At 30.5% G+C, this 27844-nt stretch overlaps 2 protein-coding genes across 2 annotated transcripts in view; both read left to right on the top strand.

Annotated features, from left to right (window-relative positions):
• Positions 1 to 2694, top strand: part of LOC111630072 (uncharacterized protein C18orf63-like) — a 31293-nt gene extending 28599 nt beyond the window's left edge. The window contains exon 13 of the mRNA XM_023374091.1: positions 2684 to 2694. Coding sequence (XP_023229859.1) covers positions 2684 to 2694 — 11 coding nt within the window. The remainder of the gene's footprint in view (positions 1 to 2683) is intronic.
• On the top strand, positions 665 to 26142 carry LOC111630073 (exocyst complex component 2-like). The gene is made up of 28 exons (XM_023374092.1): positions 665 to 796; positions 2684 to 2834; positions 3198 to 3374; positions 3600 to 3732; positions 3801 to 3844; positions 4103 to 4172; positions 6721 to 6845; positions 6916 to 6993; positions 7093 to 7238; positions 7668 to 7749; positions 9913 to 10015; positions 11484 to 11596; positions 15347 to 15525; positions 15639 to 15686; positions 16352 to 16524; positions 17419 to 17540; positions 17921 to 17994; positions 21381 to 21464; positions 21533 to 21657; positions 22356 to 22416; positions 23239 to 23345; positions 23617 to 23680; positions 23924 to 24040; positions 24107 to 24248; positions 24317 to 24372; positions 24852 to 24974; positions 25346 to 25407; positions 25478 to 26142. Exons 2-28 carry the CDS (start codon positions 2726 to 2728, stop codon positions 25488 to 25490), a joined length of 2730 nt encoding a protein of 909 aa, XP_023229860.1. The 5' UTR covers positions 665 to 796; positions 2684 to 2725; the 3' UTR covers positions 25491 to 26142.
• Positions 26143 to 27844: the final 1702 nt, after the last annotated feature.

Here is a 27844-nt window from a genome sequence, read left to right on the forward strand (position 1 = left end):
GAGGCATCTCTTTAGCAGATCGTCGTATATTTTGCTGCTGTATTCCAACAAATCAAATTTTTAACGGCCACGGCAGAGCGGTTAGGTAGCATCCTACCGCTCTGGGGGATCCGGGATCGATTCGGAGGAATTTTCAAGGTATGGTCGGTCCAAATATGTAGAACCCTTTCGCTATTCCCATTGAGGGCCTGGCCGAACCCATAATGGGCTTGCTAGTAAAAGACCCTCTTAGGGCCCACAGAGCAAAAAGAATTATAAATAAAGAAAAATCTATCCGCCCATTACTGATCTATGGGCAACCCCTTATTTTAAATCTTCGTTTAATAGCATTTCGTCTATTTTATAAAATTTATTATACTTTTATATTAATCTGACCAAACTGAATGAAAAAAACAGAGTATTTAAGGTTAATAATTATTTATTTTTAGGTTTTAAGCCAAAATTTTAATGTTTAACTGCCCTCTGGCGAGTTAAATTGACGTAAATTTTAATGGCGTTTAAATAATTATCAGATTTTTTATCACTAAGGATTTCATTGAAAATTTTATAATATTTAAATAAAATGTTTTAAATTAATAATAAAAATAAAAGTGTAGCTTAATTGACTAAATTTATTTATTTATAAATTTAATTAAGCTAGAATGGCATATACAACAGGGGGCGGTAACTATAGAAAAGTGATATGGTGTGTGAAATTGACTGTTTTTAGATTTTTAAATGTTTATTAACGTAATGGTTAAGCATATATTTACGTAAAATTACAAGTAATATTGTAAAGAGCTATTAGACATATGCAGTAAGTATAGGGAGCTATTGAGGTAACAGATTGTCTTCATCAGCTGTCATCAAAATCTATTTAAATTTCAAATTTGAAATATAAATTTGAAATATAAATTAAGGTAATATTTTGTTTCTGCTGGGCACCAATGGCACCTTCCTAGGGAGTTATTTGCTGTTCCTGTGAGCAAATATAGTTCTTTCATGTTTATAATCCATCATAAGCGTGCTCAATGATTAACTAAAATTAAAATTAAAAAAAGAAATGGAATAGTACACTAAAATAGTATAAAATTAGCGTTTGTTAGCAGAAACGTGTAGTTTTTGTTTGTCTGGAACATCAAGCTTCCAAAGATTGTGTCCTTGCTAATAGGGTTACCATAATAGTTGAAGGCAAGATACGGACAGATTAGCATTAAAAGTACTCTGACAGCAAGGCAAAATAAAGGGAATTTATTCATATTTTTCAATCTAGTAAATGTAGGCATATAATATAAAGTTTCAATTTACACTTTCCTTTCGGGCACAGAATACAATTTTAAATATAAGAAAACTATTTTACCACTTACTCATTAGACAAGTACTATTGAATTAAAAAACCATCATAATGGATGTGCAGGTGTTCTCTATGGGGCTGTGCATAAATTATGTCCACATATTTCTTGAAATTTGTTACTCCCTCCTTTTGTTCCAGTTTGTCCAAGTTTCCGTAACTCCTCCCCTCTTCAGATGTCCAACTAAACTCAACCCTCCCTGAAAATCTTCATCACTTTATGAGTGGTAGATACCATAAGTAGAAATGAAACATATAAGAAATTTTGAAATATAAAATGCATAAACTGTTTAAAATTTAATAAAATAAAAGAATGTCCACCAAAGCTCAACCTTTCCCCTTCCCCTTGTTCAACTTTGTCCTACTTGTTGTAACCCCTCCCCTCCCAGTGTGGGTATCATTTATGGACAGTCCCCAAGCAACAGAACCATTATATTTGCTTATACAAGGTTGCTACCTAGCCAATGAATATAATAATAATCATAAAAAATTTAGCACCTTTTTCATATTTAAATCTAAGTGGTTATAATTTAACTATTAACTGCATGATCAGTTGAAAAGTATAGACATTTTGTTTATTTTTTCTAAGTATGGTATGGACATGGACAGAGCCTTTAAAGTATGGACTGTGTACTAAATACAGATGAATGGTAGCCCTATTGCTACGGAAAAAGGGACACTTGTATGCAGAAAATTATATATAAGAAGCAATGAGCCAGATATGCAACATTGTAGATGATTATTTGCAAGTAAGACAAGCTAGCACAAACAAATCCCTTTCTACTCCAAATAGGGTTGTCAGAGATCTATGTCTGGGTTAAAGAACACTAAAATTGATTAATGCAACCAGTCCAATACCACCCACACAGCCAAATAATATTGATGACTGAACAGCCAAGGTGTTGAATCTGGACTATCATAAAATCACTGAAATTTTTCACAAGTGTTCCATACCAGATATGTGAGACCTTTTCCCTTGTCATCTAGCCACCCTCCTTTGAGGCCATACCCAAACCCACAATAAGTATGAAAAATATCCATAGGGTAGAGTTAAAAATTAACCTGAAAAAGTAAATTTGAATGCTTTCTTTTAGTTAATAACCAATTAGATTTTAGTTAATAACCAATGGAATAAGGTGACCTTAGTGTGGTGTGGTAGTACAGAAAATCCTTGTTAGTTTGAAATTCAAGGAATGAAATAATCACAATTTTTAAAGTGGCCCTAAAAGATTTATTTGTATATTTGTTACTGTTTGTATTGAATTTTGATATGCAATATATAGATATTTAATGAATTTTTGTTAAATAATGACAATATGATTTCTATTTAAAATAATGATTTGTTTATTTTAGAAAATCTGTAAATGAGATGTGAATAACTTATTGGAATTTGAAATGCCTGAACCACCTAAAGTAACTGGTTTGTCTCCAAAAGAAGGTCCTCCTGGTACTAAAATTACTATTAGAGGAGAGAATTTGGGTGTATCACAACAGGATTTAATAGGTAATTTTTAAGATATTTTGGAAATTTGTGGGAAAATTAACAATACTAAACAATGTAGCAGAAAAGAAATATACCTTTGAAACTCCAGCAATTCAAATTTATTTGAAACAAACATTTTCAGTCACATTTAAAGGCTGCCTTTAGGTACTTCTTTGAGCATCAGATACAAAAAAGAACATAAAAAGGAATAAATTTTCAAATTATAGAGTATACTATATTTAAAAATGTTGTTCTTTTTTTAAACTGAATAAACCTGTGTTGTGTTTTGCTTCTAAATCCTCTGATTTAGAGGCTTCATTCTTTAAAAATATTGCTATTTTGAAAATTAATTTCATTTCTATCTGTTTAATTTTTTTTATAAAGGTCTGACAATATGTGGAGCAGACTGTTTGATGTATGCAGAATGGAAATCACCTAGTAAAATAATTGCTAGATGTGGTGCAGCAAGTGCAGGTATTCGTGGAGAGGTGACAGTGATAACACGATCGAGTGGAAAGGGAACTTGTACTGTGCAATTTCGCTGTTTTTTAGAACCAATCGGTAAGCAAATTTTTTCTATTTTATTAAAAATAATAGAGTAAATTTTAAAAGTAATTTATAAAAATTCTAATAGAGAAATAATGAAATGTTGAATCAATTTGTTATTATATTACATTTTATATATTTTCTTCCTTCTTTCAATTTTAACATAGAAATAGAATTTAAACTTATGTTAAATTGAAAAATTTTATTAGAAAAATTAACATAATATTTTGTATAATTTAGATTTAACCAAAGAATCTGCAATTTGGGTAGATGAATCTCATATGATTACTGTTTCTTATGGTAGAAATAGACCAACTTCTCCATCACAGATTCATCCTGATGATCCTCTGAGATTATCAGATGAAGGAAATATGTAAGTGAAAACAATACTGATTATTAATCTTGATATAAAAGTATTAATGTTATATCATTATGTAATAGAGGAAGATTTCCAGAAGAAGAATTGCATGACATGTTTCCTGAAGGTATGATGAATGAAATATAATCTAAAGCATTTATTTTATCTAACTATTAAAATTAAAATTGAAAATAATGTGCTATACAAGCATTATAAAGAAATAGTCTGAGACTAATAAACTCTTTTAATAAATTTTCTGATACAAAGAAGCTGAGTTTATTTAATGCAATAATTTCAAATAGAAAAAAATACGGTAATAACAATATAGTTTTATTGCCTAAATACAGAATTATTTATTTTTAAAATATATTCTTGTTTATTACAGGTTCTGGTAATTTACTATCAGAAAATTTTGTTCCTGCTTGGTATTTATTAGAAAATCATCATGGTGCAAGGTATTTTTAACTAACTTTAATAAATCAATAGTATTCATTAAGAATTGTTTGTTATATAAAGTACATAGAATGTCATATAATATTTTATATTCCCATTTCCGAAATGTAACTGCGAAATATTAGAAATTTAATGATCATTTTTTTTCTAATTTTTGATAGAAAACATAACTGAATTCTCATTTTGCATTAATTCCATGTTACATAATGGAACATACATTTATCCAGGATTGAATCCAAGCAAGCAGCTTTTTAGAATTTTTCAGGAGTGGTCTGTGCAAGATATGTTGGGCCACATCCTGGTCACCTTATTGTAGGCTTGGCCAAACTCATGATGAGTATAAAAAAAAAATTAACCTCTTAGTGCCTACAGAGCAGAAAGAGTTAAAAATGGAATAAACTAATTATTGAAAAATTTTTACTGATTACTCTTTTGTGTGATAAACTTGTATACAAGTTTATCACACAAAAGATTACAAGATTGTTACAAAGATGTTACAAGGTTGGCAGGTATGTTGATAAACTTGTATACAAGTTTATCAACATACCTGCCAACCTTGTAACATCTTTGTAACAATCTTGTAATCTTTTGTGTGATAAACTTGTATACAAGTTTATCAACATACCTGCCAACCTTGTAACATCTTTGTAACAATCTTGTAATCTTTTGTGTGATAAACTTGTATACAAGTTTATCAACATACCTGCCAACCTTGTAACATCTGATGATGTCAATATCTAGGTACAAGTTTATCACATAAAAGAATCAAATGATCTGTGAAGTTCTATGAAGTTAATGTAATGAACTAATGAAATGAAATGAATTTAATATTTAAACAACAATTAAAATTAAATACACTAACAGATCAAAACATTTGAGAGACCTATTTATAGCATGTTGGTCTTCTCCAATACAAATTGCAGCCTGAACATGCCTAGGTATTCACACCATCAGATGTTACAGGGTTGATGAGGTATTGCTAACCATAGTTGTTATCCCATTGTCTGCAATTATGCTATTGTCAATACTAACTTCATGGATCTGAGATGTTACTCAACAGCATCTCAAACAGATTTAGTCAGACCTTGAAGATCATTGGATGGTCTAGAACTTGAGTGTTCTTCAAACCATGCCTGGATGATAGCAGTCTACTGGAGTGACACATTGCTCTGTTGAAATGCACTATCTCCTTGAGGATGCATGAAGACCACAAAAGGATGTAAGTGATCAGCCAGTACATTCTAGTAGCTTGCTATGTTTAAGGACCTCTCCAGACACATACTAATGAGTCCAACAAGAACACTTATCATATCATCACAGAGCCACTGCTGCATTGAACAAAATCAACTTGTCAGATGGGTACATGGATATAATTATGTTGTTGATGTCACACTTGCATCCTTCCAATCAACCTGGTGCAGCTGGAAATGGGATTCATATAATCACAAAATTTGTTTCTCCTCTGCAGAAATTCAATTTTGATATTCCAGCACTAGCTATGATACAGTGTCTGATGATCCAGTGATGTCAGCAGTCAAACACAGATAAAATGTTGGTTTTTATATTCTTGGGTATGCATGTTGCTCTGTACCACATGCTCACTTATGTTTTGTGGATCTCTGGCATTGAGTCTAGATGTGATCTGCACCACTGTTGTCCCTTGGTAAATCTGTACCAGTTGGAAAATGTCTGTTGCCCTTGGTCAGCAGACATTTTCTAGACTGGTCACTGTTTGCTTGCTGAGTGTTGTTACAGCTACAGAGGGTCTGTTAGATATATACTTGTTAGATCCTTGCTACAATTTTCCTTGAGAATCCTAGAATTGTTGCCACATCAGAAATGGAATGACCAATTAATTATCTTGTTCCAACAATGCACTCACGACCAAAATCACTAAGACTGACACATTTATGAACTTTCATCAATTGCGCTGTTGTGATACACTGTTGAGAAGACTAGATGTTCACCTTAGTTTGGTTTGGGTATGCCAGTATACATTTTCCATCACCACTGTTTCTGATGTTTTGACCAGTCAGTGTATTTACACAATTAGTTTTTCCCCATAGAAAGAAAGAAAAATTAAATATCTACTTGTAAACATAATATAAAAATATAATACTTCTTGGTAAGAAAACCTTTTGCAAAATTGATTAAGTGTTTTTGTATCTCAGCTCCAAATCATTCTTGAATTAATTTTTAAAAGTTATTGAAACAATCCCTATAATAAAGTTGCTGTGACTAAAAATTAATCAGAAATCCAAGAAGGATCTGAAGCATCTTTTAATGTGCATCTTAAATAATAATAATTTTGAGGTGTTTCAAAAGAGTATGTTAGTTAATGGTGAAATATTTAAGTCAATAAGTTAATTATTAAATGATGTAAAAAGTGATTAAATTTATAAAAAATTCAATAGTTTTAACTTTAATTCATGTTGACTTTACTTATGTTTTAATATTATAAAGTAATACATTAATAAATATTGACATGTCTGAATTTGTGATTATTAGATCAGGAATTTAAATGAAAACATTTAAAATCTTATCCAATAGTTTTGATGCTCTTCAAGCTGGTTTATCTTGTTTGAAATGGAAAGTTGGACAACGCAAAGAAGGACCAATTGCATTTTTAAAATCAAATGTATTGTCAATTGTGGATTGTCTTGATGTTCTAGTTTGTAAGTAACATTATAGGAAAATGTTAATACTTACTTTTATGGAATAACTTATTTTGTAAATTATTCTTAGCACTTCAGTCATTATTGATTAAAGATAAACAAGAAGCTGGAGTTGATCTGACAAAGAAATTAGAAGATGCAATAACTAGTAAGATTTCTGAAAATTAAATTAAAATCAGTCTAGTATATTTATAAAATATTTTGCAAATTTAATATGTTTAATTATTATTATTTTTTTAAAATAAAGAATCAAAACAGAATGCAGATTTACTCTTTCAAGAAGTTTTAGCAAGGAAAGATAAAGCCGATTCGACACGTAATGCTTTAGGTGTTCTCCAAAGATTTCGATTTTTGTTTAATCTTCCGGCAAGCATAGAACGTAACATACAAAAAGTAAGTGAAATTAATTAAATTTTTAAATTGTTACATCAAATATAATTTAAATTCTAATTGCTGTTGTTAAAATTGAATATGTTTTTTTTTTTGCAATTTCTGATTTTCTCAGTCAGTGCTGTAACTGGCTTTTCATGTGGGTTATGCAAGATATTATTTTTGGGGCTCTCTTTTTTTTGGATAAAAAAATATTTAAAAAATGGTAGAAATGGTCAGTTATTTGTTAACTTTAATCAAAAACGTTGGTAACGAAACTTAAAATTTTAAAATTAAAACGTATGCTTGTTTTATGATGCTCCATTTCAGGGCCCCCTTTGTTCTGGGCCTTGTGTCTGTCTAGTTATGGCACTGCTCAGTTTTCTTGATTCATTATCTATATCTTCTATATTATTCGTAAATGTATTATATTAAAATATTTATTCATAATAGGGTGATTATGATGTTGTGATAAATGATTATGCAAGAGCAAAACAACTGTTTCATGATACTGAAGTAGCTGTATTTAAAAAAGGTAACCCTATAACAACTTGATAAATATATAAAAGTTCTTACTAATAAATAAAATATAAATAAGTTGCCAATAATTTTAATGCCATCACTTATAGAATTAAATAATTTCTTATAGTAGTTAGTATGAAATTTATAAACTATTGTTTTATTTACAGTAGAGTGTTGTTTATTCGAATCAATTGGGGACTGGGTTCTTTGGATAACCAATTATGTACGAAAAAATATATTAACCTATTCCATGTTGAGATTTTTCTCCTTTGCATGTCGGTTCGCATTGAATTTTCGTCAATGTTAAGCCTAATGTAAACTTTTTAAAAGAATAATCGTGGCTATTGTTAAAAATTATTTCTTTATTTTTTACAAACAAAATAAATATATTGAAAAATATAAAAACAAAAAAAAATTCTAGTTTAGAAGTTTAGTATCAAAAACGTTCAATTCAGTATGACACACAGTCCTCAGAAAAACACCACACAAAAGTGCCAGTGCCGCCAGCTAAAACACACACATCAACAAAAAAAATATTGGAATAGCCCAAGATATAGCCAAAGATTGCAGTGCCACAGCACTAGCAAAAATTTAAATTTGCCGACTGGAATTCTTTCGGATAACTGACGTTTTGGATAACCGACTTTCAGATAAACTACACTCTACTGTATTGCATTATAGAAGTTAAGCTTGCAAAAAATGCAAATTATGAAAGATAATGTATTTAAAAATAAGTAATGTAATTGTTGTATATGAGGTGTGGCAGAAAATTAATGAGATTGGTATCACTGAGAGCAATCTGACAATGCTGCGGGCTTCCCTTTTATGTAGCTTGTATGTCAGTCCCTCCTAGATGCTCAGTAACGGTTTCAACCTCATGCAGTAACTATGCGATTCTAGAGACTGTGATAAGTGAAGTTTTGTTTTTGTATTGCATTATGGAAAATGAAACACCAAAATTTGGAGAACAGTGTGCCATTAAATTTTGTGTTAAGCTTGGTGAATCTGCAAGTTTGACCTACAAAAAGTTGCAACAATCCTATAGGAAACATCAAGAGCACAAGTTTTTCGGTGGCATAAAACATTTTTGGAGGGCCGAGAAGCAATAGAAGATGAACCTTGCTCAGGGAGGCCTTCAACATTGATAACTGCAGAAAATATGGAATGAGTGAGGTTTCTTGTGAGGTCAGACTGTTGACTAACATTGAGGCTGATGAGTAGTGAGTTAAATTTAAATCATTTTACCGTTCATCGGATTTTGACTCACGATTTGGACATGAGAAAGGTGTGTGCCAAGATTGTGTCAATAAACCTCATGATTGAATAAAGACAATTGGATGCATGTGTGTCTTAACCTTCTCAATGGAATCGAAAAAGACCCAAGTTTCTTCAGTCGTGTGATCACTGGTGATGATGAATCATGGATTTTTGAGTAGATTCCGAAACAAAACGTCAAAATGAAGTGTGGTATACTGACAAATCCCCTCAACTGAAGAAATCTTGCATGAGCAAATCAAAAATAAAGTCTGTGCTTATTTGTTTTTTCGACAGTATGGGGATTGTTCACAAAGAATTGGTGCTTCCAGGACAAACTGTCAACCAAGTTTTTTTATAAAGAGGTCCTTGAAATGCTCAGGAAAAAGATGCTTTTCTTGACAGGACATTGCAGACACTTGCATGCTCCACAATGACAATGCCCTGTCACATGACCATTTCCATCAACCAGTTTTTGACAGAAAAGGGGATTCCTGTGGTTTCTCAGGTCCCCTATTTGCCTGATCTCAGTCTGTGTGACTTTTTTTTTTTTTTTTTTGTTCCCCAAGATCAAAACCCATTTGAAAGGATGTCATCTTGGTACTGTTGATAACATCCAAAGGAGCATAACTGCAGAGCTGCAGGCGATTTCAGTTGAAGCCTTCCAGCACTGTTGTGAAGACTGGCAACAACACTTCCACTGATGTATAGCTGCCCTAGGAAACTACTTTGAAGAGGATAACATTAATATATAAAAACCTATATAATATACAAAATAAAATTGTTTGCAAAGAAAAAAAATTGTCTCATTACTTTTCTGCCCCATCACATATTGTTGAAAACAGTAAATAAACAGCAATTAACATATTTCAAATCATTTGTAAAATTATTGTTAATTAAAATACATTTTAAAATCTTGTAGTTTATCAAGAAGTGGAACAGAGAATTGAACAATTTCGAAATATGTTGGCTGGAAATTTAAAGAAATTGCCTTGTAGTATGGATGAACAGAAAAAATTAATCAGGTTGACTGATTTTTCTATTCTATTATCAAAATAAATATTAAATATATATTAGCTATTAAATATAAGATTATATAAAACCCCATTTATATGTCAAAAGTGGACCATGACATTTGCTCTTGTGACAGTTACTATTACTAAACTCTCACTTAAACTACATGAGAGCTACAATCAAATCAAGCTAGATAGCTGAGTATTCTGTCAAGAATACACTCATGCTTTTGTCATGTAAACAGGGTTTAATCTTCTCTTGTGAGAGTACAGATATTTTAGTACGACATTGCACCTGTGAGTCCATGTGAATTGAACATTGCTTTTATGGATTTGATATTTTCTGCAACATTATCAAAAGAAATCCAGACTACTTAACTTACCTTTTTTAATTGCAATAAATTCTAGAATAACTGTGACTTTGGTGCAAAGCAATTTTGACCATTTTCTACCAAGCTATTGTATTGCTTTATGTAATGTAAACACTTCACTATCACAAGAATTTACTATCAGATATTCTTGTGATAGCTACTCTCATAGAAGAACTATGGCCATGTTTACACAGCATAAGGAATAGATTATAATTCTATATGTTAACTTTATCATATTACAATTACAGATGAACTATAACTCTTTTTATAATTAAAGAAATGATGATAACTTTTTAGCCAAAAAATTCAAAAAGTTTGATTTCAGATCTACTACTATACAAACCAAGAAAACCAGCAACAGAAAAGAACTACTCGCTTTGAGAAGCGAATGTTTTTATCCGTTTTTAAAAACATCCTCAGGCTAGTGTTCTAAAATTTTGAATCGCCATGTTTGGAACATATTATAAACTTTACGTAGTCGTTGATGATTGGAGGATAGCAGTTGATATGCTGATTGGTGGAATGTTTGTATGTAACAACCTATGTGTTATGTGCTTCTGCTGAACTTATTTATACTTTCCACAGCTTCAGGATAAGTTCAGCAGAAGCACATTCTGCATAGGTTGCTACATACAAACATTCCACCAATCATCGATCAATGACTACGTAAAATTTATAATCTATTTCAAACATGTGCAATTCAAATTTTAGAACACTAGTCTGAGGATGTTTTTAAAAACAGATGAAAACATTCTCTTCTCAAAGTGCGTAGTTCTTTTCTGTATCTGGTTCTTTGGTTTGTGAAATAGTGAATCTCAGATTAATATTAACCAGTATTGGTGTGTTATTTTTATTGAAAAGTTTGATATGTCATTAATAACTATATTTTTACTATTTTCAAAATATGTAGCTTTGAAATGCTACAAAAAATTTTTAAAGCTATTATTTAAATTATTAAATAACTGCTTGGATTAATGGATTAAGTTTAAAAATAATAAATTGCATAATAACAAAGAAATAATTTGACTATAATAAAATTATAAAAATTAATTTGAAAATTATTAAGAAATATTTTAGTAAATTTATTAAAATAAATTTTAATTATGCAGATATTTAGTCAATTTGGAAGCTCCAGGAGATCCAGCATGGGGCACAATTCAAAACTTTACAACATGGATAATGAACAGCATGAATATGAGTCGTGATCAGTATCTTAACTCCAGTAAGAAACTTTTAATTACAATTTAATATAATTTTATATATAAATTGAATGTATTCACAAATATTATGATACTCTAGAGGTATCAAATCGTATAAGGAGTCAAGTTACTCACTGTTTAAGAAGTTTCTTTATTGTCTTTTGGTTTGTCAAAGATGCATTTCAGACCAAACCCCTCATCAGTTTGACAGAGAATGCAGACAAGTAAAGCAATTAACAAGCAATAATATTACAGTGTGATTGGATGACTTACAACAGCACTGTCCAACTTATCATAGCCCGCGGGCCATATTTTTTTCACCGAACATTTCGGGGGCTGAGAAGGTTTGTGATGGCTAATTGGTCGGCCGGGAATCACGTCACATCACATTTGCATAGTGCTACGGTTCAGTAAGCACTAATTGGTCATCGAGTCCGATGTTGACGCTATAAAAAGGCGACAGTTCGACACACCGGATATACGTCACTCTCGTCTAAGTTCAACTTGGGAATTTTTTTGTTCAATAATAAATGTGAATTCTTCTTCCTGGAAAAAATAAGACATTCCCTGAAAATAAGACCTAGCGCATTTTTCAGAGCAAAAATTAATATAAGACACTGTCTTATTTTCGGGGAAACACGGTAGTAAAATAATTTTAATATTAATAATAATAATTTAGTAACATAAATTTATTTATAGTAAAATGTACTCGCGGGCTGTAAAAATTATTTGGCGGGCCGTATACGGCCCGCGGGCCGCCAGTTGGACAGCGCTGACTTACAATATAACACAAGCAGTAAAATCTTTAACAATATAAATGTAAAAATAATCATTGAATAATGTATGAAGACAATAATGGAAAATTGGTGAAAATGTTAAACATTCCAATCTCACACAAACCATGCTCATACTTATTGATGAACTATAATTTTATATCATTACTTACAATGTTACCTAGTAAATCCATGACAATATGTCAGAGGCTGTGAACCATCTTGAGAACATTGAAAAAAATGAATTATCAACTTTATATTTGCATGGAAAAAAAAGCTGATCTTGGCAAAATTTTAAGAAATTTGTGAAATTGCCTCAAAATTTTTAAGTCTTACTTTAAAAATACCAAATATGTTAAAATGTTATTTAAGTTATGATAACTTTAGTAAAAATGATACAAATAGAATCAAATAACTATTTTTGTCTTAATTAAATAATGTCAGACTTGGCTAATTAAATATACAGATATAAAGTAATTTTTACTAAAGATAGGCAATTAAGTTGCCATCTTGTATTAAATTTAATAATTTGAATTTAATTAATTAATATAAAATACTTCAAAAGAAAAGATCAATCCAGAGTGGAAATTTGTATTGATAATTGTTAATGATGATTCTTTGAGCCTAGTTATGGTCCAAAGAACCAGCATTAGCATTTGATTAATTTATATATTTTTGGATTGGTTTACTGTATAATTATATATTTTTGCATTGTTTAGAACTTTATTTACTACCCAAGATTTGAGGAGTTTAGGCATCAGACTACTGTTCTGGGGACTGGGATCAAATCTAGGTGGTTGAAAAAAACAAATGAATTTTTTAGGGAGTGCTCTATCTCAGATATGATGGGTGTCAACCCTCATTACCTAGTTGCTCCACTGAAAAAAAAGCCCTTTTAATTCAGGCATGGCATCTAACAATTAATGTAAAAATGTTGATTATTGTGATGAATTGAGATAGGAGATCTAAATTACATTTGAAGAAAGAAGAAATAAATTTGTATTAAATGCTATTATTATTCAAAGAATAAGCATATCATTAAATAGTTTATTGAAAACAATTATCTGCAAATTGTATCTTGTCAATTTAAATTAAAAAATAAATGAAAAAATATAATAAAATCAGAAATATAAACTATGCATGACATAAGCAAATATATTAAATACAGCAGCAGATTGATTCTACATGAATTCTGTTTTAATTATAATAATTTATTTTTAAAAGTTAAGATGACTCAAAAAATTTATAACTTTATCACTTAGGGTCATAAACATATGTGTGACCATAGGGTCGGCACCTCTTTGGCGCCCTGTCAGGATGACACCACTGAGTCTTTAGGGGACTCAGAAATCGCGACGTTAAGTCTAAAGATTCGCGAGCGGTAGCGTGTGAGCGCTTGGATTCGGAGTAGAGGTGAGGAGAGAGACGAGGAAGTAACTTACTCGGACTCCATAGTAACAAATAAATAACAATTTTAATTAAATCGAACTAAATACCATACAGAGATATCGGGCATATTATCGTTCTTAATTATACTAGGTCGTTGAGAGAGAGAGAGTTTACAAACGAATCGTGGGTTGATAAATACCTTGTCGATGGACAGTTCTTTACCGTTGAATCTTGAATCAGAATCTTGTCCGTTCACTGGTGTGGAGGCACGGAGGAGTGTAGAGGCTTAATCCAGCACGAATGTTTCTCTCGGGTTTAATCCTGGGTCACGGTTTTAATCCGGTGTCACGATTTTTATCCTGGAGGACGACTTTGTTGGGCGGACTTTGGATGACGACTGACCTCGGGGTCTTTTTTTCTTTTCTCTTTTTCATTCCTCTTGGGTTTTTTCCATGAGGTCAGGTGATGGCCTTTAACGGTCGCACGTCCAATATGTCTTCTCCATCAAAAGTTCCTGGTGACACATCCCTGACTAACTTGATCCGACTCAACAAGGAACAAACTCCGTGGAAAATAATTTTTATGGCTTTTAGCCTAACTCGATAAAACGCTCGAATTTAACCGATTAAATTTTCCAATAATTAAAAATTAAAATAACACTTTATTGTGGGTCTGTTTGTCCCTCACATCACCCCGACCTTTCAAAAATCGGGCTTGTTCTGAGTGAGCAAGATCGATTTTAATGAGCTGAAGTTTCGATGGAAGGTAGAGGATGTAGGGTATTTCCTTGAGGTTCTTGAGATCTTCGATGAAATTCGACTTGAAAATGATAAGGACCCGTTTTGTGAACACATTATATTTAAAAGTCTCTCTATCTCTCTCTGAGTGAATAATACTAACATGAATTATTTCCGACATCGATATGATTATTATTATTTTTTTTATTTATTATTATTATTATAAAAGTAATAATAGTATATTATATTATAAAAGTATATTTATTGGTTACTATGGAGTCCGAGTAAGTTACTTCCTCGTCTCTCTCCTCACCTCTACTCCGAATCCAATCACTCACCCGCTACCGCTCGCGAATCTTTAGACGTAACGTCGCGATTTCCGAGTCCCCTAGAGACTCGGTGGTGTCATCCTGACAGGGCGCCAAAGAGGTACCGACCCTACGGTCACATATGTATTGATATATGTCTGCAGGCAGACAGATTTGATTCTCAAAATTTTGGATTCTTATGAATGAAACAGTTGCTTTATAATATCAGAGAACAATGAGGTAAACAAAAGTTTTTTCACTCATTCTCAAGCCAACTGCCATCCCATTCTGAGTTCGGCCAGGCTCATAATGGGATGGCCAGTTGGCTTGACATATTTGGGACAAACCACTGCCAAACAATTTCTGAGATTTTCAAACATCTTGATTTGATCCTGTGTCTCCAGATATCTAAATAGTTTTAAAAATATTATTTTATATACGTAATGGTAATCTAATTCTTATTTTTATTCTGATTTATTAATAAAAATTTTTGGCATAGAAAAATATTAAATGTTTTTTCTCCAATATTTCTTCAAAGATTTAATTTACTTTATTATTATTAACAGTAAAAGAATTAGAGAAAGAAAATGAAGACCAGTCGTTATCTAATGACAGTTCCTGGGAAAACGACACTCCTCAAGTTGTATTATTTGTAGAAGAAATAACAAAGTTTTATTCTGAAAATTTTCCAGAATTATGGAAATTAGGACAAGCTTACCTTAATGGACAACTGAATATAAGAGAGGTTTATTTTCTATTATATTTTAAATTCGAAACACTTAAATTAATCATATTAGAATATGATTTAATATTTTTTAGTTTATTATTAATAAATTATAGCATTTACTCATAATTTAGGTACAAGTACAAAATAATCATCAAATAGATAAGCAGATTGCTTTTAAGGTAAGTTCAAAATTTTTAAATTGTTAGAATTCTATAAAACTTAAATATATATTTATTTATAAATTATTTTTAAAATATATGCATAAATTGTAAATATTTTACAGTACTTTTTAAGTCAAAGCGTAATGAATAAAAACTTACAGATTTCAAGTTAAACAATTTAGATTTAATGAATTTAAACCTGATTTTTTTTGCAAATCTTTCTTGATTGTAAATTTCCTGTTATCAAGTCATTGCTCATATATATAATAAACTATATAATTATATAGTTTATTATGCTTACAAAGAAAGTGCCTTGACAATGCTCCATTGTCAAGGCACTTCCTTGTGTTCCAATCAGAATTCTGGTAATGTATTCTATCAGTAAAAGGATATCAATGGCAGGTTGTAAGGGAGAAAGAAAATCTTGTGTTTGGCAAGAAGCTATAGTGATTGTTTTTCTTAATTGTTTGTATTCACATATAATATAAGAGAACATGAAGATTGTAGATTTTTCAAAGGATAGAGGTTACATAGAAAAAAGGTTCATATTAGAAGTATCTCAATTTCAACACCATTTCCAACTTTAACGAGACCATGTTATATGTAAAACCTATATACTGACAACTGTTGAAGGCTTTTCGTTAATGAAGTTTTACTGCTAAATTTAAAATTTTATCTTTCAGACAATGGTTCTTGATGTAACAAACAGAATGTGCAACTTATTGAGAGCGGCTTTGCTTTCTCACACATTGAACACATTACATCTTCAACAGTTGGCCAATCTTGGTTGTTGGCCAAAATCACAGACGGGAGAAGTATTGCGAGGTTGGTTACCGTCATGTATTCGTTCACTCAGGTACATATATCACATGTTTTTTCAATTGTAAATACAAAAATTTTGTTTATGTATTACATGCTTAACAGCATTGCATTTAAACAGACTAATAATTAAAATAAATGCTATAGTGTACTTTGTTGGCCTGAATATTAGTCAATGTTTTTTCAGTTTTAAAGGGGCATAAACTTGATCTTGACTTATATATCTAATTCTAGTTAAACTTTTTTTCAATTTAGGTCGGCTAATTATCTTTGGTAAAAATCTTAGAGTTAAACCAATGCTAAAATTCAGTGTATTGGTTTAGCAAAGCTGTGACAGTCCTGCTGCAGCTAGAAAACTGTTTGGAAATTAAGTGTTTAGCACAATAGTAAATACTGTAATTGATTATTCAGTTTTATATTTGATAACTTTTTTAATTTACTCCTACTAATCAAGCAATTATAAAAAAATTGATTGCCAAACCCTTAGAGTACAATTTTCTGATCAGTTAGGTATGATTTAAATGTAGTTTGTAAAAAGAAACAAAAGCAATCAAAAATTTATTTATGCTGATTGTATTTACAAAAATTTGGGAATCAAATTAATGAAATAGGAAACAGGAAAGATGACAATGAAAGTTGTGATGAAGTATTGTTTTAATGACTTTCCAAATTCTTTAATGCAAATTGCTAATTTTTTGTATGTAAATGAAATTAATAATTAATGGTTGACTTATATTTGGGTTCTAATTTTTTTTAAATGTATGGATTCCAAAATTGGAAGTTGATTTATATTCAGGCCAACACAGTATATTGAAACTGCTTATGTTATATGCAATAAATATGAAACATTCAAATGAATATCTTATTTATATTATTTAATATTCAAAAGTTTTATAAATTTAAAACAAAAGTAATTAATTGCTATTTTCAGACAATGTTATTCATCAATTTTAAAACTGGATTTACCTGAAGATATTTTGAATGTGATTCAACAGCTACTTTTTGACCTTCGTGTTTTCACCATGACTACTTTGTTCACACAAGCAACTGATGGTAATTTTAATAGATGTATTATATATTTAATTAAATGAAGATAATTAGTTTGTTTTACTGGCATTATTTAGTTTCAAATTAATTATAATTCATTATTAGATCCAAAATTAAATTAGGTTCAATTTAATTAAAAACTATCATTAGTTATTTTGAATATTAAATTTCTCTGTCTTTATATCAGTAATAATATATTAGAAATTTACAAAATATGGTTTTAAATATTACTATAAGTAATTAACTATATTAATATCATATCAAATAATTGTTATGCGTAAAGAAATCAAGTTAATATAAGTATATGAATATGGAAAAGTTTTAAAATTTTTGTATAAAAAAAAAAACAAAATTATTTTTATTTTTAATGTAATGTTTATTTTCAGATGTTCAAAATTTACATTTACGTGAGACTTGGGATGTCGAAATTGATGATCAAAATGGAGCAACTACACAACTCGTGAGTGCTAAAACTTGCAAATAATTTTAAATTTTATTAGGTGTAATAGCAGTGACAATATTATAAATTTTAGTTCTTAAACCATTTTATTATTTTTATTTATAGTCTATGTTATGTTTATTTGGATTAAACTGAAAATAAATACAATAAACTGTTAGGGAGACAAAAAGTATTTTATACAATATTCAGAAGATAAAATGCATACAAGTTTTAGTGAAATTAAATTTTGTTTAGTATTATGTGAAAGAAAAAACAAAAATAGTGATGACTGGAAGGTCAAGACAGTTAAGTCATTGGTCAAGACTGCTGTGGGAGATACAGGATCAAATCCAGGCAAACAATCACAGGAATTTTTTGGGTGGTTTGTCTCATTATATTAGGTTTCATCCCTCACTTCCTGGCCAAACCCATAATGGGCCTGTAGAAAAGGTGCTCTTAGTGCTCGCAGGATGGAAAGACTTAAAAAAGAGTGGTGTTCATATTCTATTTTTTATTTTCTCAACTACTCTGCTGATTTTTCTGTCATGTATTAATTATTATGGTAATTATATCTTCATCTATGTGTATTAAATTTTTACACATTTTATCTTATTTATATTTAGAGGATTTATACAAACATTTTCTTAATATTGAATGGTCAATATTATGAATTTATTCATTACTACAGCCACTGTTACAAAATTTTAACTCATTTTAGAATTTTTTAATTGGAATTATTTATAAATGCAAATATATATAATGCTTTTAAATAATTGAATTTTATGTTTATTAAATGATTTCTTCAAAATATTTTTTACAATTTGAAAATTGTAGATTTTAAAATGTGATGATGATGATAAAAACAAGTTTAATAACTATGATGATATGATTTTTAAATTAATTTAATTAAATTGCTATTTTTTCCAGTTAGAAAATTATTACTGATTATTAACTACTACAAATGTAGTTTTTTTTTTGTATATATCTTGCAATTCATTTAATTTCTGCATGTAAATTTGCATTACAGAGTGATAGTAATCAATTTCTGTATGTTAAATTACTGCTATAAATAATGATTAAAATAAGATATTTACCAATCTGTGATTTATTTCCTAAATTCATATTGAATGATCTGCAATGTAATTAACAAATATAAAATTCATTATTTTTGAATCTTCATTTCCATTCAAATAATAAATATCAAGTTAACAAATTTGTCTAATCAATCAATTTTTAAGGTATGTGACCACAATGTTAATAATTATGTAATTTAATTTGGTTTTAAAAGTATCTGGAAAATATGGTTGGAACAATGTTTGAATCTATGATTTTTGTAATAAATAGTTTACACAAACATCCTGCATTAGTATAAAGCCCATCTCACAAGCATCCTTTGCAACATGGAAAACAGGTAGATGGGGTTCTGCATTGCAATATCAAGTTTTCTGCTTTGCAGTCATTTCACAATCATGTAAAATCATGCTGATCAGTTTCCACAACTTGTTTTCAGGCAGATTTTCTATTTTAAGTCATGCTTGACATTTACCTGATCTGTAAGCATTCCAACCAGTTGGAGGATGGTAAAATCATGAGGCATTCTTTATTATTATTGATTTTAACCAATAGAAACACTTTTAAAGAATCTGCTAGTTAACTGTGAAATATAAGTGAAAAGTAAAAACTGCAAGTTTATCATGTAGATCAGTGATTCCCAAACTGTGGTACGCGTACCCCTAGGGGTACGCGATAGGTTGTTTAGGGATACAGAAAAAAGTTAGTTATTATGGCAAAAAAAATAATATATTATGCATCACAAACTAATAGCACATATTAAAAAATTATTAGGTAAAATATGTTCCTTGCAACAATCACAACTTTATTATACAGTAGAGCATCGTTTATCAGAATCAATTGGGGACTGGGGTTGTTCGGACAAATTATTTTTCGGATAACCAGTTATGTACGAAAAAATATATTAATTTATCCCGTGTTGAAATTTTTCTCCGTTGCGTGTCGCTTTGCGTTGAATTTTCGTCGATGTTAAGCCTAACGAAGAGTATTGTATTGTTATAAATTATATTTTTATTTTGTACCAACAAAATAAATATATCGAAAAGTATAAAAACAATAAAAAATTATACTTTAGAAGTTAATTTAGTATCAAAAACGTAAAATATTTGAGTAGCCGAAGACATAGCCGAAGATTACAGCGCCACAGCACTGGCGAAAATTTAAATTTGTCGACTGGAATTCCTTCAGATAAACGACGCTCTTCTGTACACTTTTTTATTTACTTTTTTTTCTTTAATTTAAAGTTACAACAATATGTAAAATTAACAATACGGGTACTCACTAAATTTCTTAATGAGGGGTACAATCTAGAAATATGACATGCCATGGGGTACACTAATGAAAAAAGGTTGGGAACCACTGATGTAGATGATTCCATCAAAATATCAGTTTTTGAATTGTGCAGATTTAGCTTTCTTCACGACCATAAAACAGGCTTAAATTTAAATAACATATGAAGATAAAATTATGCACTAAAATACCCATAATTAGAATGGAATTTGTTGCATGACTCCACCTAACTATGGAAATGTTTCAGTTTTGCTTATTGTAAAATAATAGCCTAACTTAAAATAGTCAACTGGGTATCAGATGAAATGAGCTGTCACTCCGAACTGCTCATGAAAATCACAATCTAGATTGAATTTGCATTAGTGCAGTGGCATAGTGTGGGTGTCAGCTGCCCGGGGCGGAGGAAAATTTCGCCCCCTTATTTAGGTATTTCAATTTAAAAGACTAAAATTCAGTTTTGTCACAGAACAAGCAATGAAAAATCCCGTGCTAGTGCAGCGACCTGTTTAAAATAGTTCTTTTGGATAATAGTGGTGTATATGAATGCAAATGAATTGTACAAGCAAAAAGAAGGAAAAAAAAAAGGTCAACAGGTTGCACATGATATCCTTGGATGAAATTACTAGTTCACCCGGATGGCGAGCTGATTCCCGGACTGTTCGGACAATAGCACTATCGTAGGTGCGACGCAAATATAGATTGAATGGTTCAAATTTTTACAGGATATTATTATTATTTATTGTGAAATTTTGCCTTCCCCTAAAAAGTGCCACTCGCGTTAGGCCGCCCCCCCACTACGCTACACCATTGCATTAATGTCATTTACAGTGTTTATTTTTTGAAAATTTTTTAAATGTATTCATATTCAACTACAAAAACAATGATGTTTGTTACATTGCAACCATCAAACCAAACAATCATCCATTCATTAATAAATTTTTGATTTAAATACCTAAAACTTATCTCAATAAATTTAGCAGTTTATTTATAAATGAAGTTGAGTTAGAAAATTCATAGTATATTAATATTTTTTGTTTCTTTTTTAGCCATTATTGTTTGAAAATATAGTAGTGGAAACTCTGCAGAGAATACGAGATACAGTATTGCATTGCGGTCCAACAGAAATCGAAGTAAGTTTTTATTCACTTTGTATTGATATTTTGAATGTTACTTTTATAAAAATATTTACATATTTTAGATCTTCAGTCAAATAACTGTACAAGCAAACATTAAACATTTGTCACAAAGCTTGCTACAAGCATTTGTTGTTGCTCTAGAAAAAATGGCATTTCCACCAGTAACACAGAAATCTACACCAGTTAAGTATGTATGAAAATAATTTAGTCTAAATGTAGTGTAATTTTCTGGGTCTTTTGATTGAACTTTTTAACTTTTATGAAACTTTAGCAATGCTTTTCTTTCTCTATAATATTATGATAAGCACATTTGTTAATGAAATTCTTCAGATTAAATCCAGTTTACAGTAATTTTATTGAAGTAAAATGATTTTGGAAGGATTGTGCACTTTTAGGCTACTTGACTCCTGTTGCTTGTCATGAATCAAAAATATAATTCATGTTAAAGTATAATAGTAATAACCTTAGCCAAATCTGGGAAAGATGACGAAAATAACATCATTATCATCTCTTGGCAACTATGCCACAACTTGCTTATCTATGGTTATGGAACTAGCACATTTCTTTTAATGTTGAACATAAGATGCCATCAACTGTAAGATTTATTCTCATTTAAGGTATTAAAATGTGAAATATGTGTTTTTTTGGAATCAAGGAAATGTGTGTAAATACACACAATCTTTTAACTGTTGATATTAGAATTAGTTTGAAGGGGTCTTTTTTTTTAATTTTCATGTTCACAATTATGTACAGGTTCTGAAATTTCAAACTTAAAACTATATTTTTCTATTAATGATTAATTCATAAAGAATTAAAGAATGTTGATTTGTATTCTCTTAATTTCTTTTATCTTTAATATCAATAATAATTGATTTTGTTTGACAGGTTATTTCCAATAGCAGCTGATCCATCTGGTGTTGATAACTATCAAGACATCACATCTGGAGTGAGTTTCAGAATATTTTTTGCTTCATAAATAATAATAATTTTGTTATTTTAGAAGATTCGGCTCCAAAACAAATGAAATATTTATAAAATGCGATGTTTTATGGCATGGATAAAATATCACCTTAGTTGACTATACATTTTATCTGGCAATAAATTCTGTATATTCACTTGGCTTGAAATTATATCTGACTATATCATATGATGCTATAAACAGTAATAATAAATCATAAATGTGTATAAATTGAGAAAATAAAACAATATCTTTTATATACAGTAGAAAGTCTATTAAGAGATGAGTTTCCAAGTTTACTGACTCCATAGAGAAAGAAAATTGTAGAAATGCTACATAAAGTATGAGTCAAAATTTAGTATTATGTAGAGAATACATATTATTGATTAGTTTTACAGGAGAATATATGCTTTCAGTTTTAGTTCTTATTGATTTTGTACAGAAAGGATGGTTGCTAAGTAGAAATTTGTTGTATTATATGTAAAGGAAAAAATTGCATAATGGATAAAAATGAGAACATTGAAAAAGCACTGTTCAAATTGTAGATAAAAATAAATGCAAATTTTATTATCCATAATTTTCAATTATTTGGATGTATTCCTCTGTATTATTACCCTGATTAATATCATTCGACTATATTTAAAAAGATTTTTGACTTTCCACAATTTTTTGCTAAAATTTCATATTATAAGAGTATCAACAAAATAACAATAAAATAATTAAATCTTCAGTGTTGATTTGAAATTACAATATCAGAATATTTATTAAAAGAAATTCCTATTAATTAATTAATTAATTAAACCTTTTCAGGACAAACGATTGTTAATCATTCTTAGCAATTCTTCTTATACGACGCAGATAATTATACCAAGGTTACACGAAACGTATCAAAAATATAATTATCCAGACATGNTAAAGTAGGTACTATTTAGTATAATTAACATAAACGGACTTTTCATTTATCAACCTTCTTGGCCCCAGAAATGTTTGGTGAAGAAAATATGGCCTGCGGGCTATGATAAGTTGGACAGTGCTGCTGTAGAAGAAACTGCAATATTACATGTAAAATTTCACTTTTAATGAAACATTACTTAAACGTTTTCCACCATAAAGTAACTTTTTGGTCACCCTGTAGTAATTAGTCATTTACAAAACTGTAAATTGTCAAGATTTTCATATTTTTTACAGAAAATCTTTCAAAACCTGTCGCAGTCATTTGACCGGAATTGGAGACACCAACGATAAAGAGTATGTAAAATGTTTTTCAATCAGTGAACATAAACACGAGTGTATTTATCTAATGTATTTCTTTTTTTTAATATAGATTATTCCAAAAACTATTAAAAAAATTTGAAAGTCAGATGCAGATGCAGCTCTTGTGTTTTGCTAAAGAGAAAATTGTTTCAGTTTAGTATCTTGAGAATACAAAAATAATTTTCAGAATATTTATTAAAAGAAATTCCTATTAATTAATTAATTAATTAAACCTTTTCAGGACAAACGATTGTTAATCATTCTTAGCAATTCTTCTTATACGACGCAGATAATTATACCAAGGTTACACGAAACGTATCAAAAATATAATTATCCAGACATGTCATTAGTTATTAAGGTATGTAGTTTCAGTTTATAAATTGCATTTGTTAGAAATAAATAAAATAAGAGGATAATATTTCAGTGTAGTCAAGCTAAATACAGAGAATTAGAAGCAAAATTATTTCGAGCTTATCTAGAACGAAAATGTGACCCAATCATTGGTGCTATCGAGCCTAAAATGTATGCAAATCAATTTGATTGGAAGAAATGCCCAAAGCCTGTTGGTATGTTTGTTTCCAAAGTATTTGTAATTAATTAATTTTATTATAAAACTTCTATTTGTGTATTTCAGGTGTTAGTGCTTATGTTAAAGATGTCATTATGAATATGATTGCTGTTCATGCCGAAGTAAGTATACCCTTAAACGTTACAGTTAAACATTATATACAAGTAACCTGGTGGCTGAGATGTTTATAGTATGTATGTTCCACTCTGAGGTACCTAGTTTGTCCCATTGTAACCTGGCCAAATGCATAATGGACATGAAAGATGTTCCTTGTGGTATCTGCACAATGGAAAAGTTTAAAACAAAAATATAAATACAGGGTTAAATAGATTTAAAACAAATTGAACCTACATTGGAACTATGAACTGAATGTGTTTAGTTCCAGGAACTGTACATATCTTGTATATGTAATAGTTATTAAACAAATAATAAAACTGTGTTAGGACCATCAAAAATAGAACAATAAGTGTGATTGTGATTTCATTTCTTTTAAAGAAATTAAAGCAATTAATAGTTCAAAAATTTTTTAATTAACAAACTAGTCAAGACATTTTTTTATTAATATGTCATGTTATTGACAATAAACACTTTGTGATTTTAGGTTTTCAGTGTTTCGCCACCGTTTGTGGAGAAAGTAATGACAAGAATTGTGGAAGCAGTCATTGAAGAACTTAGTAGATTATTTCAATGTGTAGGAATATTTTTGCAAGATGGAAATATTCAGGTAAACTTTCAGATATCCATGATAATTATTAGAATTTTAATATTAAAAATTAAAATTGTTAATTAGAGGCTGTCCATAAATTATGTTTGCATTTTTCTTGAAATTTTTACTCTCTCCCCCCATTGTCCTAGTTTATCCAAGTTTTCTTAACCCCTCCCCTCTGTGGACATTTAACAAAACTCAATCCCCTCAAAATTGTTACCACTTTATGAATAATAAAATGTATAAACTGTGTAAAATTTAATGAAATAAAATGGATGTCCCAAGTTCAACTCCTCCCTTCCTTCCAGTGTGGACGTCATTTATGGACAGCCCCTTAACAAGTGTTTTTGTAAAACACATTTAAAATGTTATTTCCTATTCACACACAGGCCACTTTGGATAATAAAGCCCTAGAAATAACATTACAAGATTACCAAACTTATAATAGTGGGTAAGTTGTTTAAAAATATTAGAAATTCTCACTAAAATGTTACAATAAATGTCATTTGTTTTGTTTGAAGCATGTTTTATTAATGAAGTATATCTGTCATTTGAATGTATTTGTTCATAAACATGGCCAGTTGACTGTGTGGTGAGTTGTCATCCTATCATAGGGTGATCTGGATTTAAATTTAATTCAAACCTCCAAATCTTATGATTAGTGGTAAAAGCTGGAGGCAATCTTTCCTGTTTTTCACTCATCTGGACAATTTACTATGGATCATGTTTGCTCTGTGTGTGAGCTTAGAACCTTCGTATAGCCTTTATATTCTTGTGCATAACTTGTATAGGGTGTCCAAAAAGTTACCGTGCAGTTGTACATATTACATTACGTTCCATGGAATTTGGTCTCCTAGGTCTATGGTTCTCACTCCCCCAGATTTGGGGGCTTTCAAAGATATTTCCAGCTGTTGCTGTAGAACAGGGCTGTCCAACTGGCGGCCCACGGGTCGTATACGGCCCGTGAGTACATTTTACTATGAATAAATTTATGTTACTAAATTATTATTATTAATATTAAAATTATTTTACTATGTGAAAATTTAAATCTAATTTGAATTTAAAGTAGGTACTATTTAGTTTGCGTAACTTCACTTAACCTGGCTGAATACAGCAGCAACCTTCTTGGCCCCCGAAATGTTTGGTGAAGAAAATATGGCCCGCGGGCTATGATAAGTTGGACAGCGCTGACTTAACTTATATACAAGTCGACCCGGGCTGTAGCCGGCTCAGGTATTTGTAAAATCTAGTGACTCATACGACATGAAATTCATATAAAACGGAATAATCAACAGTGTTATAGGGGGATCGACTGTAATGGGAATATCCGAGGAGAAGCTTTTCCGTCCTCAGTCGTGAACCTTCTTGTGTGTGTACGTATGTGTGTGTGTCCCACCACCGCCGTTTCCTAACTCTAAATCTGGATTATCACTTGAACTCCACATGGATTAACATCGGAACTCTACCTGGATCTACATCTTAATCACCTGAATTTAACCCGAACTAACTCTTGAAAATCTAATCTCAACGAAGATTCCTACATCGTCGCGCGAATATTTTGTAAATTCTCTCGACTNTAATAATAATTGAAAAATATAAATGCAAATAAGTTTTTTTTATTTAAAAAATCACATCTTGTATTTTTTATAATAAAATTAGTTATTGTTTATCAAATATTTCTCATTCTTATGTTGCATTTTAATTTTGATCTTCATTTTACACAAAATAAAATTAATTCAAAATAAATATTAATCATATATTACTGTCTATATAACGATATATGCCTGATTTTAGCTGTTTATCGAGAAATTTTGTAGGAGGAGAACAATTATTACTAGCAGGACATGTCATTTTATGTGGTATTATCGAAATAAATGAACACAATTGTTCTATACATATTTTTGCTATTTATCATTACTGCTGACAATACACGTGTGATTCAAACGACCCACATAAAATAGTTTTGTTTTTAAACACGAGAGTCAGACCAGATATGGAAAGCTTAGGGGCAAGAGGTTTCGATTAATCATATACGAACTTCAGGTGCAAAACAGAAGTAAATTCAAAAATTTTTTCATGAAAGGAGTTAGATGACCGGCATGGCTCTAATTCTAACAGGAAAAGTATGATGTACAAGGTCAAGACGCTACCAATTTAAGGTGGAGAGCATATATTTTAAAATAAATTAAAAATTATAGCCCGGCATTGTGACGTTTTCACAATAAATATTTGCTCGTTACAATATAGTTTTAAATTAGATTGTGGTATTAAAAATAAGTTAATACGCGCAAAGATCTCCAACCGTAAGAGGTCAATTTCTTGGATGGTTGGTTTATTTTATTTTGTATATGGCGACGCAACACGTGAGCGATCTGGCCGCATAGAAAGGTGTTCGAACGTGAAGAAAACCTGGTAAACTCCACGTGGCCAGCCCATTGGCGAGGTGTGATAGGTGGTGGTATCCACTCGTCCACTAGTGGGAGTTGGGCTTGGCGGTTGGATGGCTGAGCGGTCAAGATGGCAGCCTACCGCTCTGGGGGATCCGGATTCGAATCCGAACGGGTCGAAAAATCCCAGGAGTTTTTCGGAGGGATGGTCCGTTCGGATATGTCGGGCCTCGTCCCTCACCACTCGGCAGCTCCATTGTGGGCCTGGCCGAACCCATAATGGGCTTGCAAAAAAGATGCCCTCTTAGTGCCCACAGGGCGGGAAGAATTTAAAAAAAAAAGTGGTAGTTGGGCGATGTGTAATTTAGTTTATTTCTTGAGTAGCCTTTAACTAATAAGCAGGAATGAAATCTTGAAATTTTACTGTATGAAAGCACATTAAAAGCTACAAATTGTTCCAGATAACATTGAGCAATCATTTGAAGAATATTTTCCATGGTT

This window comes from Centruroides sculpturatus, unplaced genomic scaffold, assembly GCF_000671375.1.
Source record: "Centruroides sculpturatus isolate CEXI.00-Female unplaced genomic scaffold, Cexi_2.0 scaffold599, whole genome shotgun sequence".
Classification (NCBI taxonomy): Eukaryota; Metazoa; Arthropoda; class Arachnida; order Scorpiones; family Buthidae; genus Centruroides; species Centruroides sculpturatus.